At 33.4% G+C, this 16,245-nt stretch overlaps 1 protein-coding gene across 2 annotated transcripts in view; it reads right to left on the bottom strand.

The window, feature by feature from the left end:
- Positions 1-4,436, bottom strand: part of LOC145254845 (E3 ubiquitin-protein ligase MARCHF6-like) — a 114,946-nt gene extending 110,510 nt beyond the window's left edge. Inside the window, exon 1 of one of the 2 annotated variants that reach the window (XM_080113682.1) lies at positions 4,145-4,436. In XM_080113682.1, coding sequence (XP_079969808.1) covers positions 4,145-4,169 — 25 coding nt within the window. In that variant the 5' untranslated portion in view covers positions 4,170-4,436. The remainder of the gene's footprint in view (positions 1-4,144) is intronic. The other variant, XM_080113684.1, reaches the window with a different exon arrangement.
- Between the last annotated feature and the right edge of the window lie 11,809 nt (positions 4,437-16,245).

Consider the following 16,245-nt stretch of genomic DNA (forward strand, 5'->3'; position numbering starts at 1 on the left):
CCTTTTTCTTTTTAAAAATGTTCTATTGCTCTTTTCCAAATGGCTCTCATATAGTACTGACAGTCTGCCAAATCTTACCTACATTGTATGCAGACATTTTTCAGTTAACAGGCCTTCTTCTTACTCTCGGTGGCCGTGGTCTAACTCTGCTCTCGTCAGGAAGGCAAGTAAATAGGAACATCGTAAACATTAGTTTAAAAAAAAAAAAAAAAAAAAAAAACAGTTCAGGAACGAGAATTTAAGGTGCTTATGCACTTATGTTACCGTGCTGTTTTTTTGGTATTATTTTAGAAAAGAATTTTCCTAAAGATGTTATTTCGATGCTTCTTCTACAGAATTTGAACAGACTTGCCAAACTAAAATCTACCCTGAGGTTAGGTTTTAAAAGAAAACAAAGACAGTTCGATTCAAATTCTGTAGAAGCACCGTTGTTTCAAAGGTAGGCATATTAAAGCCGAAAAATTCAAGATATCTCACTTTTTGGCTGTTGTAACTCGTTATAGAACTTTCCCCAAGCCAATATGGACATTCATGGAGGAGGGGGAAGCTAATCTATTTAAGTACCATCTGGATTATTCGGACTACTATTCTCGTCTGGGTATATTTACGTTTAAGTCGATGTAACCTCTGGGCCAAGATCAAAGTGTAGTATCTGTTCTGATGCTACATTTCAATTTTTGGTTCTCAGAGGAGGAGAAGTTCCTCACGACCGAGACAATTTTTAATTTTTGTTCCTTTCACCATAGTAAAAAACGACCCTGGTGTCTAACTCTGCCCTCGTGGGGAGGCAAAGTAAATAGTAACCTCCCACCTTCCGTACAGGTTACTGAGTTCGAATAGAAGGTTTCAAAGTTTGAAAAAAAAACAAAAAAAAAAAAAAAACAATGCATTCAAAGATCGGAGGTTACATCGACTGAAATGTTGTGAATATCGGCAATCTCTAACAATTGCGGGTAATATCCATTGAAAGCGTACGGTGGTTATATGAGAAAATAAAGCTGTGTACGCATTATGATTCTTTTCTGTGTCTTCTGTTATACATTAGGGGTCATTTCGAGTTAAAAGTTTGTTTACTGCACCCATCTGAACTAGAGAAAATCATGATTTAAATGTGTATGTCTCGTCTAAATAACTAATGATAAATATCTAATATGGCCGACTAGACGGGTGATCAAAAAGTCAGATCGAGCGTACCGGAAAACGAAATGAGACCAAATTGACAACTGGCCTTTTTTTTTTTTTTTTTTTCCTTTCTTTTTTTGCTTGAACTTTGCGCTTTTCGGATTATTTGGTTATGTTTTATTTTCTTGGTGGATATTTTTTTTTTGCCCGTTTTTTTTTGGGGGGGGGAGTATTTTTTGTCAGAGATTATAGTTATAGGTAAAAACATTAGAAACATTTCAAACATTGGGGAAGGCACTTAAACCATAAAAAATAACGGTAACATAAATGCATAAGCACCAAAATTGTTTTTTTTTGTTTTGTTTGTTAGTTAAATCCGGCTAAAAAAAAAAACAAAAACAAAAAAATAACCGCAAAGTTCAAGCTAAATTGAAATTTTTATTTGTTACGTTTGAATAAAAAATAATTATTAAAGCAAGAACAGTCGTGTTCGTGTTCTCGTCGAGTAAGTTTTTTTATTCAAGAAAATAAAAAGGTCCTCAATTTTGTTTACAAGTGCTACTAATCTGAACTTGCATCAATTTTGTTGTTAATAATTACCTATAACTATAATCTCTGGCAAAAAAAAAAAAAAAAAAAAAAAAAAAAAAAAAAAAAATCCCCCCCCCCCAAAAAAAAAACGGCCAAAATATCCAAGAAAATAAAACATAAGCAAATAATCCGAAAAGCGCAAAGTTCAAGCAATAAAAAAAAAAAAAAAAAAAAAAAAAAAAGGCCAGTTGTCAATTTGGTCTTATTTCGTTTTCCGGTACACTCGATCTGACTTTTTGATCACCCGTTTGGTCGACCATATTAGATATTTATCGTTAGTTATTTAGACGAGACATACACATTTAAATCATGATTTTCTCTAGTTCAGATGGGTGCAGTAAATAAACTTTTAACTCGAAATGACCCCTAATGTACTAATGTATAAAATAAGACACAGAAAAGAAACATTTATAATGCGTACACAGCTTTATTTTCTCATAGAACCACCGTTACGCTTTCAATGGATATTACCCAATTGCGTTCCCAAAAGTAAGACTGCGGAAATGAACACAGATTATGTAAATACGGAATGGGAGTCACTAAACACGAAACGAAATATTTTATTGGTGGGTTTGTATTACTGTACACAGATTCGAAAAAGTTGTCAAAAAACAGATATATAACAAATAAATGTTATCAAAAGCAAGATAAATTACTTTTCTACCAAACTGGATATAATTTTCGTGTTTTTATTCAATTTAACATGTTTATTCAGCTCGAAAAGCATACAGATGTATTGGAAAATTTAAAATGGCGGCCGACTCTCTCTTTAACACGGTAAGTTCGGAAAAAGATGTAATAAATAATAAACTAGACAAAATACTGTTAGAAATTTGCTCAATATATGTTACCGTAACATAACTTGACATATATTCGGTGGTTTTTTAATAGTATTTTGTCTAGTTTATTATTTATAACACCTTTTCCCGAACTTACCGTGTTAAAGAGAGTCGGCCGCCATTTTGAATTTTCCAATACATCGGTAAACACTGTATGCTTTTCGAGCTAAATAAACATGTTAAATTGAATAAAAACACGAAAATTATATCCAGTTTGGTAGAAAAGTAATTTATCTTGCTTTTGATAACATTTATTTGTTATATATCTGTTTTTTGACAACTTTTTCGAATCTATGTGTACACTGTACACAGTGTACAGTAATACAAACCCAAAAATATACATTTTTGGTAAATTTTTACGCCCTTTAACCCAGTGTAGTATAAACACCCCCAACCTTCCCATGTTAAGAATGGCTTTCGGAATAAACATCCCAACCTCCCCATGTTAAGAACGGCTTTCGAGATGGGTGTTTATACTACGCTTGGTTAGGTCGATTAAAAAAAAAAAAAAAAATTTTTTTTCAATTTAAAAAAAAAAAAAAGGCGGACCTGTACGAGAGTGCCCACCCCCTATAAATACGTTTATTTATTATTTTTTTTTTTTTTTTTTTTAAGTAAAATTATTTTTTCAATTTTTTTTTTTTTTTTCTGTTAATATAATACTTAAGTCTGTAATCTATGATAGCTGTCGGGAAAAAAAAAGTGTAAAACACGCATTTTGAAGGGGTGGTCACTCTTGTACAGGTCCGCCAAATTTTCTTTTTTTTTTTTTTTTTTTAGTTTCGTGATAACGTAAGTGTTAAAAAAAAAGTTTATTCTTATTGGCAAAAACTAAAAAGAACTTTAAAGAAATTAAAAATAAAATAAAAGTTTATTTTTTATTGTTTCACGATAATGTTAAATGTTAAAACTAAAATATTTCTATATGGCTCCGTATTTCGTTTCACCAGATGAAAACAGCAACTCAAATCATACGAATTAGTATCGATGCAGAATATGAACCGTGCTAAAATAAAATTATTTGGAAACTATTCTTAACATAGGGAGGGCGTATTATAACTAGTCTGTACTTTCAACTAACAATTTAATAAACAAAAGATATCGTAAGAATTGAATTTAACTCGAAAATCCCATCTAAAAAATAACACCATCCCTGCTTAAGTATCTATAAATGTATAAACTAAATTAAAAAAAAATACAAACCAGCATTTGTTCTTATTTTAGATCTATTCTTCAGGGATTTAATACTTACATAAATATAAATACTAAGCTAATAAATATAATCCGGGTTTTGTTTTCAAGGTCTTATATATATATATATATATATATATATATATATATATATATATATATATATATATATGCAGCTTTATTTATGTAAATTATCTAATTTGACATACAGTGAATATATGGTGGTTAAAGAGATTGGAGAAAAAGAACGTGTTATAATGCAAAACAAGTGGGAAATTGCGATAGATCATTTTAACTCGTTCTGCAAAGGTATTATCTTTGTCAATGACATCTGTAAAGATGAAATAAAGGTTAAAATATTTAGAAATAAACTGCACAAAATATGGCAAATGATCACGTACCTGGCTGACTATCGCCGTCATCCATCTTGAAAACGATAAATCCAAAGAACAACGAATATGTCGTAAAAGCAAAAAATATACACAATATACTCAACGAGGGAAATGATATGTCAAAAACTCACAACGGAGAAATCTTTTATTGAATTTAATTATAAACAACATTTAAATTAAGAAAAGGTGACACCTTTTGAGGATTTTTTTTTTTTGTTTTGTTAATAACTTTCATTAATGACGACAGCTTTTTGTTTCAGAACGGTTGCCGGCATTTGTTGTTGATAAATTATGGGCGGATGAAATAAAGATCTTTTAAAGAGAGAGGGTGGGGGCTATATAGTCAGGTTATTAGAGAGTGAGTGAGAGTGATTGCGTAAGAGAAATTAGATAAAGAGTGGTGTATAATAGAGAGGGGAAAATTAGATAGAGAAAGAGTAGCTTATAATAAAGAGGGGAGATTAGATAGATAAATAGCGTATAATAGAGAGGGGATTAAACAGAAAAAGTAGCGTATAACAGAGAGGAGAAATTAAATATAATGAACAGGGCATATTAGATAGAGAAAGAGTAGCTTATAATGGAGAGGGGAGATTAGATAGAAAAAGAGTGATATATAATAGAGGGAAGGGTTTTTTAGGCAAGTCTTCTCTAGACCTTTTTCACACAATTTGTCCTGAGCTATGTTCATGTTCGTTCTGTCCTGGGATCTTCCGACTACTCGGCTGTCTCCATTAAGATAAAAACAAAATGTAATAATTCCTTCGACATGCCTCTCCCTCGTAAAGTATATCAATACTTTATGACTGACTGCTTTCGTACATTTATATCAGATCTACCTCTGCGTTCCATCTTTAAAAAGAACGTGTCTTCCATAGTATCAGACTTGCCGGAATGGTTAATTGTAGGTATAGACCGCTTTATTCCAGAAAAATCCTAACAGCCAGCCGTGGTTCTCTCCAGAATGTGCTTCTGCCATCGCACATAGAAATCACTATTTCCATTGCTTCCTACGTAACAGATGTACTGAGACTAAAGCCGCCTTCACAACTGCCAGCAACCACTGTAAAAGAGTAATAAAGAACGTTAGAGAGTTGTATACTCAATCCGTTAAGTCCAAAGTAGCTGAGCAGTGGCTTGGTTCCCACCAATTTTGGCAAATAACAACAGGGTTCTGAATAGAAGTATGTGCTCTATCCCAACCACCATCAATGGACCTGAGGTAATCTCGTCAGCATCAGACAGCCAAACTCTTTGCCAAAAACTTTGCAGCTAATTCTACCCTATGCGATCAGGGCAGACAACCCCTCCATATTTTATCCTCTGTCTAAAAACACACTATGTGGCATACAAATATCTATGCCAAGATAATCAAAAACTTTGATTCCAGTAAAGCAACTGGTCCTAATGACATTCCTATTACAGTGCTAAATCTACAGCAGATGTGCTAATAGTTATATCTCATAAGATTAGCAAATATCTCGATGGAGGCTTCCTTTCTAGGGCAGTTGCCCTTGACATATCAAAGGCCTTTGATAGCGTATGGCATAAAGGTCTACTCCACAAGATCTCCAGTTACAGGATAGCTGGAAATATCTTTTCAGTAATGAAATCATTTCTCTCTGATAGATTCATAAGAGTAATGGTTGATGGGCAGAAATCAGAAGCTCACAGTATTAATGCTGGAGTCAATCAGGGGTCCATTCTGGGCCTAACTCTCTTCCTGATCTACATAAATGATCTCCCAAATCACATCCTAAAATCATTTGTAGACATTTATGCTAACAACACTATCATCTATGGCAACACTTTAAAGGCCAAAAACGACCAAGTTCTCTCTGATTCTCTTTACTCTGATCTTGATTACGGGGTGCAATGGGGAAAGAGGTGGCTGGTTAATTTTAATGCATCTAAAATCAAGCTTCCATCTTTCCATCATCAATACTCTGATCCCCATTTGGCATCAATCAAAATGAATGGCTCTCGTCTTCGAAAGGCTCCATGTTTTGACAAGCTTTTAGGTCTGACCTTCACTCCTGATCTGAGATGGAACATGTACATCAAATCCGTTTCCAAGGCTGCTGGAAAAATGGTGAGATTGTTCTACATTTCCGGTAGATATCTAACTGCTGATGCAATTCTCTACCTGTACAAGAGTCAAGTACATCCAAAGATGGATTACTGCTGCCACATCTTGGCAGGAGTTGCTAGGAGCAGCTTATCCTGCCTTGATAGAGTTCAAAATAGACTTCGTAGCCTTGTGGAGGATGCTCTTTTCTTTTTCCTTGCAACCTCTTTTCCAAAGAAGAGATGTTGCGAGCTTGTCTTTGCTTTATCGTTATTTTCATGGCAAGTGCTCATCTCAGCTCCAATTTATGATCCCACTGTCCTGACTTTCACAAAAAACACTCGTCTAGCTGAAACCACTATCAATAATTCCCCCCACTCTTTACCTGTGTGTAAACCTAAACGTAGATTTCACGAACAAAGCTTCTTTCTTAGAACTGCACGCCTGTGGAACTCTGTTCCGTTTTCCTGCTTTCCAACTGACTACAATATGGTTGCCTTCAAGTCCAACGTGCAGAAATTCTTGATGAACCGTCCCCTTAAGTAATCCAATTTTCCAGATTTCCACTACTAACGATTACTATGACACGTTCCCTTTGACCACTGTACACTCATTAACCCTTATCTTCGAGTGGCCTATAGGCCTTGATAAGTGGTGACTCCTTTGTAAAAAAAAAAAAAAAAAAAAAAAAGGGAAAAAGATTACTGACTAAAGTTCCACCATAATAAATTAAAGGAGCAAATAAAGATATTTTTTATAGATTTTTAACAAGGAAGGGAGAAGAAAAAAAAAGGCTGGGTACTTATTTGCATTGGTGATCTTTGAAACCAACACATTTCAGGTGAAAACATTATCACGTACTTATGTGTCATGACAAAGTTAGAATAATTTTTTAAAATTACAAAAAAAAATGATCCAGTAGATGCTGTGTTATAAGTATCAGCCACAACTGCATTCCCAGATATCATGTTTCAAATGGCGGACCCTTAGTTTAAGTCAATGTAAGTCGAGGGTTATCTCCCTTGCTTGTCATATAGAATTGGTTGCACAACTCTTCCACATTAAAACATACAATGAAACTTGATAATTCGATAAACTTGTAATTATTTTCCTACTGGATAATTCTTCTTAATTTTAGGTATTTATACTAATTTCATCATGACATGTGAGTATGTAATGTTTTCACCTGAACTGCGTGGGTTTAAAAGATTACCAAGCCCTCATAAATATTTGTTGTGAGTAAGGTACATAACTGGAATGGAAGAACCTACATTTAAAATAACAATACACAGGAAAAAATTGAAATTGCTTAAAATATCTCAATGGCATAGAAAGAGCTTTGAAGGTCTAAGAATCTTTTTAAACTTTTTAAATGCGATTAAAAATAAAGACGTTATGACTATTTTGTGCTCTGCATGTTAGAATATTTTCCCTCTTTAAGACCATATGCATTTCATCATATTTTTTATACTACTTTTTCAGTAAAACTGCTATATCATTATAAAAACAAGATTAAGCAATGAAATTTGTCATATAAGTGTACTTTTGTGCAAGAAATCTGAATATTGCATTGAAAATCTCCAGAAATTAATGGTTTCCAAGTAATTTGCAGTAAATGCACATAATTATGTTGCAGTACTATAAAAATGTTATGCATGCTTTAAAAAAAAATAAGTTAGAGCTGAAAGTTGAATTGTAATGCATTTGATGTATAAGAAACTGAAACCGAATACTAGGACGAGGAGTTGGCTGATGGTCCACTTGTGTGGCGTGGTGGTGGCAATGCACGTTCACTTTGCCTAGCACCCTGCTTGTCATACGAAATCGGTCGCACAACTCTCTCACATTAAAACACAATAAAACCTGATAATTTGATAAATTCTCTTTTTACTTGCAATTATTTTTCAACTGGATTATTTTTTGTGATTTTTTATTATAAGAAACATGTGTATATACATATATATGTACACATATATATACACATATATAGAGAGAACTTGAATGCCTACTAGACACTATCCTCGAGTGTCTAAGGTCTCTCTGTACAGAGGTTTGCCAGAAAAACCTGGCATGAGGATATTTTTCCCTAGAACTAAACCCTGACCAAATATTTAACATTACATAGTATTCACTGCCCAAATAAGATCTCCTCACTATGGCTAACTTACATTGGCTTTTACAAGGAATGGTGCACCTTCTCCAAGTAATAGCACGAAACTGGATACTCCACCAGACAAAATAAATTCTTGTCCTGGAATCCAGTAAGACTAAGAGACCAAAACAAAAGATATACTACAACATATGAAAATGGTTAATTGGGGTGAGGAAAATTATGTTCACAGTTTCTTATCTAACTCAATGTTTGAGAGATAAAGAAATTTAATGGAACATTCGAATATCTATGTATCTCATATAGAGTTCAAGTGTTAGCCCCAAGTAGTGGGCCCCTTGATTTCTGAGAACTTTGAAGTAAAATAAAACAAAAAAAACTGAACAGTCAAAGGGAGATAACTTAATTAAAATTATTTTCAAGGCATCAGTCCAAAGAAAAATGCCGTTTTGCCCACATAAAACAAATAGCGTAGTGTTCAGTGTGTTCTCCGTCTCAAGCCCGTGTAAATACTACGCGGACTAATTTTTATCTTTGCACATATGGATACCATAAACAGTCCAGAACTTTCTGAGAATGTTGTAATCTGAACTATAAATACCGTTTCGCAGGAAAAAAAACAAATCAGTTAGTGACTTACTTTATTTGCTCTTAGCTCCATCATAAGATGTAAAAAGATTTTACCACAGATTTTGCACACCCCAGCATTAATGCACATGGACGACTATGCTTACCAAGAATTTTTGTCTTACCAAGTCACCTAACATTTGTAGGCAATTTGTGGGCAATATGAACTGGAAGAAATACATAGAGGGCATTGCAAAGGCTGTTGCAAAGAAGGTTGGCTCCCTCTATCAAGCTAGAAGACTACTAACATCTGAGAGTATCCTGTACCTCTACAAGGTCACCATTCGTGTATGCATGGATTATTGCTGCCACATCTGGGCTGATGCATGTACCACTAGTCTCTCCCTCTTAGATAAAGTCCAAAAAAGAGTTGTCAATCTAATCGGTCCCACTTTATCAACTAAGCTCCAGCCCCTGTCTCATCACCGCAATGTTGCATCACCGTTCCTGTTTTACAAATATTTTAATGGAATGTGTTCTGATGAACTCGTTTCACTTGTATCCCCTTGACATACATATCCTCGACAAACCCGCTTAGCAATAACATCTCACCCCTTCACTGTTGATGTCCCTAAATACCAGAAAGCTTTCTATTCTAATAGTTTATTCCCTCGAACAGCTAGACTTTGAAATTCACTTCCTGCTGCCTGCTTCCCTGGCCGTACTGATATGAAGAAGTTTAAATGTAACATAAATATCTTGTTTTTTTTTTCTAGATATGGCCCCCAATTAGTAGCTCCATACGTCTAAGTGGCGATATACTTTGTAAGGAGTGAACATGAGTAAAAAAAATAAATAAATAAAAAATGAATTTTTTTATGGCTTTTTCTCTTTTATCATGACACAGGTTTTATTTAAAACTGTCTTTACTTAATATTTACTTAATATTTACTTAATATTTACTTAATATTTATTTAATATTTATTTAATATTTACATAATATTTATTAAATATTTATTAAATATTTACTTAATATTTATTTAATATTTATTTAATATTTACTTAATATAGACTAAATATTTATTAAATATTTACTTAATATTTACTAAATATTTACTTAATATTTATGAAATATTTACTAAATATTTACTTAATATTTACTAAATATTTACTTAATATTTACTAAATATTTACTTAATATTTATTAAATATTTACTTAATATTTACTAAATATTTACTTAATATTCATTAAATATTTACTTAATATTTATGAAATATTTATGAAATATTTACTTAATACTTACTTGATATTTACTAAATATTTACTTAATACTTACTAAATATTTACTTAATATTTACTTAATATTTACTTAATATTTACTTAATATTTATTAAATATTTACTTAATATTTACTTAATATTTACTTAATATTTATTAAATATTTACTTAATATTTACTTAATATTTACTTAATATTTACTTAATATTTACTAAATATTCATTAAATATTTACTTAATATTTACTTAATATTTACTGAATATTTACTTAATAATTACTAAATATTTACTTAATATTTACTAAATATTTACTAAATATTTAGTAAATATTTATTTAATATTTACTAAACATTTACTAAATATTTATTAAATATTTATTAAATATTTACTAAATATTTACTCAATATTTATAAATATTTACTAAATATTTACTAAATATTTACTTAATATTTACTTAATATTTACTAAATATTTACTAAATATTTATTAAATATTTACTAAATATTTACTCAATATTTATAAATATTTACTAAATATTTACTAAATATTTCTGAACATTCTTTAAAAAATATGGACTTTAATTACACATTGATGAACACTATCCTTAACTGACTTCTTAATGGTCCGGGCGACCAAAGAAAAAGTCTAAACTCCATCTCTATATCCAATAATTACTGTCATAAATAAAAAAATTTTCATACATATGAACAAGGTAGTTCGAGTTGATTACTATATTTGATTGATCTTGTTCTTGAGTTTTGCAAATCGTTTTTATGTTAAGGGTTGTCATTGATAATACTCTTACGACTGGTAACTTTTACCCCCCCCTTTTACAAGATTGATAACAGCCTGTTACTAAATGCATAATAATGTTTTCACCTGAAATGTGTTAATTTAAAACATACCCAATGTAAACAAGCACCAAAGGTTGTAGTTAGTTGATTATCTAAAGAAAGGGTTAACGTAAATAGAAAATGGGAAATAGATACAAAATCAAATCAGTAATAGCAAACACATAATAAAGAGGGAAAATCTCTACATTTTCTTAAAAACGAAATAAAAGTCAGTGTTCTTCTTCAGGTATCAGATCTGCTATTGCAGACATAGATGATCATGTCTCTCCAGCCCCCCTCTTCATTTGGTCTTTCTGATGAGATTCGTAGTCATATTTCTTGTGACTCTGTTGAGACTGTCAGTGAACTTTGTTCATTGTTTTCCTCTGCTCTTTTTTTCTGGCAATTTTTCTTAACATCAAGCTTTTTTTCCAAGCTGTCCACTCACATTAAATGGCCAAAGAATTTTAATTGTCTGGCGTGGATGGTTTTGGGGTCTCCTTAAGTCTTTGACAGACTATGGATACCCATGAAGGGGTGCCTGTACATGAAACTTTTGTGGCAGGAGTTGCGCAATCCCCAACCGTACCTCTCCTGAGTCAACATTGTTAAATACCAGTAGCAAGTGAAGTGTATGTACAGGACGACTGGAAACAAATGCCGATATAAGCAGCTCGTCTTCCCAAATGGTCACTCATCTGGTACTAACCAAGCTCGACGTTGTGATAACCGGTGTGTCAACGCGATTATGCCATATATTTTTAATAATATTGCATAAGATTCCATGATAACACAATGCGGCATGGACAGTATCTAGTAGTAATCTCCTGTATTCTGCCTTCCTTTTTGTCCATGATTCATACAATTCTCCTTAAAAACCATATCTCCGCTGCTGCCAAACGACTTTCAGCTGCCTTTGTCACTGTCCAACATTTACAACCATAAGCGAGAATTGACCATATGTACGCCTTCAAGATTCTGATTTTTGTGTTCAGTTCTACGTTTCTGTTTTGCAAGGTGCACTCCATGCTAGGGAAGGTGGATTTTGCCATTGCAATTCTTTTCTTGATTTTAGCATCACACTTACCATCAGATGTAATAGTACAACCAAGGTACTTGAGTGTATCAATATGTCTAATAGCCTCACCTTTACATTTGATGAATCGAAAAAGTTTGCTCTATACAGGGCTGAATGCTTCTTTCTTCGAACTGCTCGCCTATGGAACACTGTTCTGCTGGCTTGCTTCTTGACCGACTACAATATCGTTGCCTTCAAGTCCAATGTAAACAAGTTCAGAAAAGTCTGACGATGTTCACTCTACACAGGTCTGAACGCTTCTGCTCACTCGCCCCAGCAACTGGCTTTTATGGTGCCCGGGTACACCTCAAAATCACGTGTGAGGCACGATTTTTCAAGAACTGTTTGAGACCATGGACATTAAAAGACCACGGTCCCCATCTTGGATCTTTTCGTTTTTCTTTCTCAAACGGCACAACAGACAGACACAAGCTCATTTTTGCAGTAAACCTTCTCTATTTTCCCCACATTTGATATTACATTTTGGTACTTCAGTGTAAATACTTTTTAAGGAGAATATTATCAATGATATTTACATATTCATTTAAATATCATAGTTAAATATCATAGACTCTCTTATAATAAAATAATAAAATAAAATACAACACTCAAGAACAACACTAACAAATAGCAATCAATTCGAACACAGCATTTATATATATTAAAAACAGTTTTATTTAACACAGTAGTTTTTTTTTTTTATTAGTGGTGTTGAGTATTAACTCTGCGCGAGCCTTTTCTAGTCTCACACAAAACACGCGTTCACATCTCAAGCTATATTACTTGTCATATACATACGTGCACACAAACATACGCGCGCATGTCCACACACGTACATATATTCACGTTCGCATATATACACTCACATTCACGTGTATACACACACACGCTAACGTACTCACATGTACGTACACGAATGCACACATGGACAACGTCACTTCCCCTTTCAAAGGAAATCCAGACATGCGCAAAAGACCACTGGAAACAATTATAAAAGCAAGAGCAATAAGCAGCATCTTTCTTTTCGGACCAGCTCTCGGGCTGCTAGGTTAGATGAACCAGCCACCTCCCTTCTGGGAGGCGTATGCCTCACGCCAATTGCTTCTATGTGGGACAAAAAGCTAACAGCCCGTACGTACACTTTATACGCTTTCTCTCTCCATGAACTGGATTGACATTCTCACTCTTTCTCTCTCTCTATCTACAACTTGTGCCAGAGAACACCTCCGTTTAGCTGACTGCTAACATGTCTTTGTCTACACACTGGACTATCATTCCCATTTCCACTACATCACTCACTTCTCTTCCCATGCGCGAACAAACGATAGTGACCGGAATGTGAGATGAACACACATTTCCTTTTCTTTCTATACTACAAGTCCCGCAACAAACGATGGTTACACCCGCGCGGACATGAACACGTGTTATATCTAAAACATTCATTCTTTCAACAGTAAATAAACGACATGTTTATCTTATCCATCAATTGAGTTTTTGTTTCCTTCAATTCCATTCGTTTCATTATTTTCTTTTGTAACGGGATTAGGATTTATATATCCTAGTCCTCTACAACTCTCTTTTGTCTTGTAATCTATTACAAAATTAGAAAGGTGGATGATCATCAATATGGAATTGAAATCCATTATATTTTTTTTTTTTTATTAAAGCAGGCTTAGAAATGTTTTGATGTAGACAGCTGCATATAAATCCATATGTTTGGATAAAAGAGAAAGATCTAGAGAAAGTCACTCGTTGCTAATTGCATAAATAGAAATTCCTTGGTAATGAATTTATCCATTGGTGGGAATCACCTCAGCGTTCATATTTCCCGGTAAATAATTTTCCCATTTTGCGATCGAGTTAGAAGTACGGCACAATCACTTTGACCCACCGGTTCTCATCAGATCACCAAAGTTAAGCAACATTGAGCCTGGTCAGTACCAGATGGGTGACCATTTGGGAAGGCGAGATGCTGTATGTACCTTCTGGGAAGGTTGGGCGTGGGGTCAGCACCCTCACCCTATAAAAAGAACTCCTCGCTACAAAAACATCTACAAAAAAGTTGTTGTAAATGGCCTATGCCCCTCAAGGGGCTCAAGGGTTATGGATCGAGTTAGAACAGATGCTTCTCACTGAACTGATTTGATTTTCCTCAATAAATAAAATTAAATAAAAGTCTTTATACATATATGTGCGGTTGTTTATATAGAATCTCTTTTTTTTCTCTTCATCATCCCTGTTTTTTGTTGTCGTCGTTTCATGAATGACCATCGATCGTCTCATTTATTTAACTAAGATGAATAAAACATTTTCATGTAGAAAAAGTAGAAGGGAGACGTTTGCTCAAATATTGTATTTATAATCGAAATTGCAATACTCTTGGCCTGTTTATTGTACCCATACATGAGAAGACAAAAACCAATCCCCATAGAATTCACATGACTTTGAGACAAAGCACACAGTAAACATTCTGTTTTTTTTTTTATTTATTTTACTTCAGTAAGTTTTAAGAGATCAAGGGAGATTACTCCTCCTGACGCTAACACTTGATTCCGTTATGATTTAAATTTATATCCGAGGGCTCTTTTAAGAATAGATATTGTTCCCTTTATGGCTGCTATTTGTATTTCAGTACATCTTGGTCTTCCAGGGATTGCTTCTAAGTATTTCTGAAGATTCGTTTTGTTTTTATTTGTTTTTTTATTTTACTTTTGTTAGTTCGAAGAGATCAAGGGGCTCCTTCCTGGGGCTAACACTTGATTCTATTATATTTTAAATTTATATCCGAGGGCTTTTTTAAGAATAGACACTGTTCCATTTATGGCTGCTATCTGTATTTCCTTACAGCTTGGTTTTCCAGTGATTGCTTCTAAGTATTTTTTAAGGTTCTTTTTTATTGGGCCAGTTGCTTCTGTTACAGCTGGTATAATGTTTTGTTTGTGTGGGCTAAATGGTGTTCTTTTAGATCTAACATGTGTTTTAGAACTTAAAATAATTTCAGTCGAGTTATTTTCCTTTGAACGTACATAGTGAATCTCTTTATGAAATAACGATTCGCTACTCTTGTCAAGTTTATCTTGTCTCAACATAACTTCCATAGTGATACAGTGAATTATAATTTTATTTATTTACGGTATTCTTGCAGTATTTGTCTTAGATGTCGGAATTTTATCTTGCTTCCAGATAAACTCGACGCTAAAGTAATTAACCTGGAAAAAAACCCAGCATGAAACAAAAGAGGGGGAGGGGGTAAAGAATAAAATATAAAGGTCTTGATTTGAAACGAAGAAGAGATTTTATTTGCAATAATAAGTTGCAAATTTTTCCCTTTGCGGGCATTAAACTTATGAAACGCCAAAGTAACATATTATGAAAAAAAATAACACTGGTTCTTATAAAGATGTGTGTATCCATTAACGAATTCAATAATAATATTCAAAATAGTATCTCCTAATCATACTCGCATATGAAACAAATTTTAGGAGTGTACTCACAAATTGAAAGCCAGTCAGGCACGTGCCTTTTTCATTCTTTTGTTTAAAGTCCTTTTTAGAATTTTCTCTCCCTCCATGCTTGCGTGCAAACTGTAGACACAGATAGATTTCTGAAGCAAGACCGCATCGCTTGTCCGGATAGGAGATTCCAAAATTCCTGGTCACGTAAAAAGGTATTTTCTTTCAAATAATTTCACTCCTTCTAAAATACGTACAAAACCGTAGTCACGTAAATAGTTTCCAGAAGTACGTCTCATCACGTTTCCGGGTATTAATTTCTTGCTGGGTTTTCTTCTTTGAAGGAGGCTCATCAAAATTCCATTTTCAGTGCCGGGCAATGAACAACATGTTCAATATCCACATCAGAAGAATTTCAAAAGAGAAAGAATCTCGCGCTGGGCTCATGACGTCATCACAAAGCTAGCATTTCTCTTTTCTCAAATTAAAGGGAGTTCCGTACAAATCCAAAATATACGAAACTAAAAATCATAAAGGATACAAAATACAAAAAAATCATATATAAGAACCAGATAAAAAATAAAAAATGAAAACAGGGGGGATGCACCATTATTGGTACAAAAAAAATTCCAACATAAATCCTTGAGATAAAGCTTTCATTCATTACGTTTTTGTTGTTTGTGGGCGTGTATAAAAAAATATTATGTTAATAGATTACCTCCCT

This window comes from Euprymna scolopes, chromosome 30, assembly GCF_053919585.1.
Source record: "Euprymna scolopes isolate OS-2025 chromosome 30, ASM5391958v1, whole genome shotgun sequence".
In the NCBI taxonomy this organism is placed as follows: Eukaryota; Metazoa; Mollusca; class Cephalopoda; order Sepiida; family Sepiolidae; genus Euprymna; species Euprymna scolopes.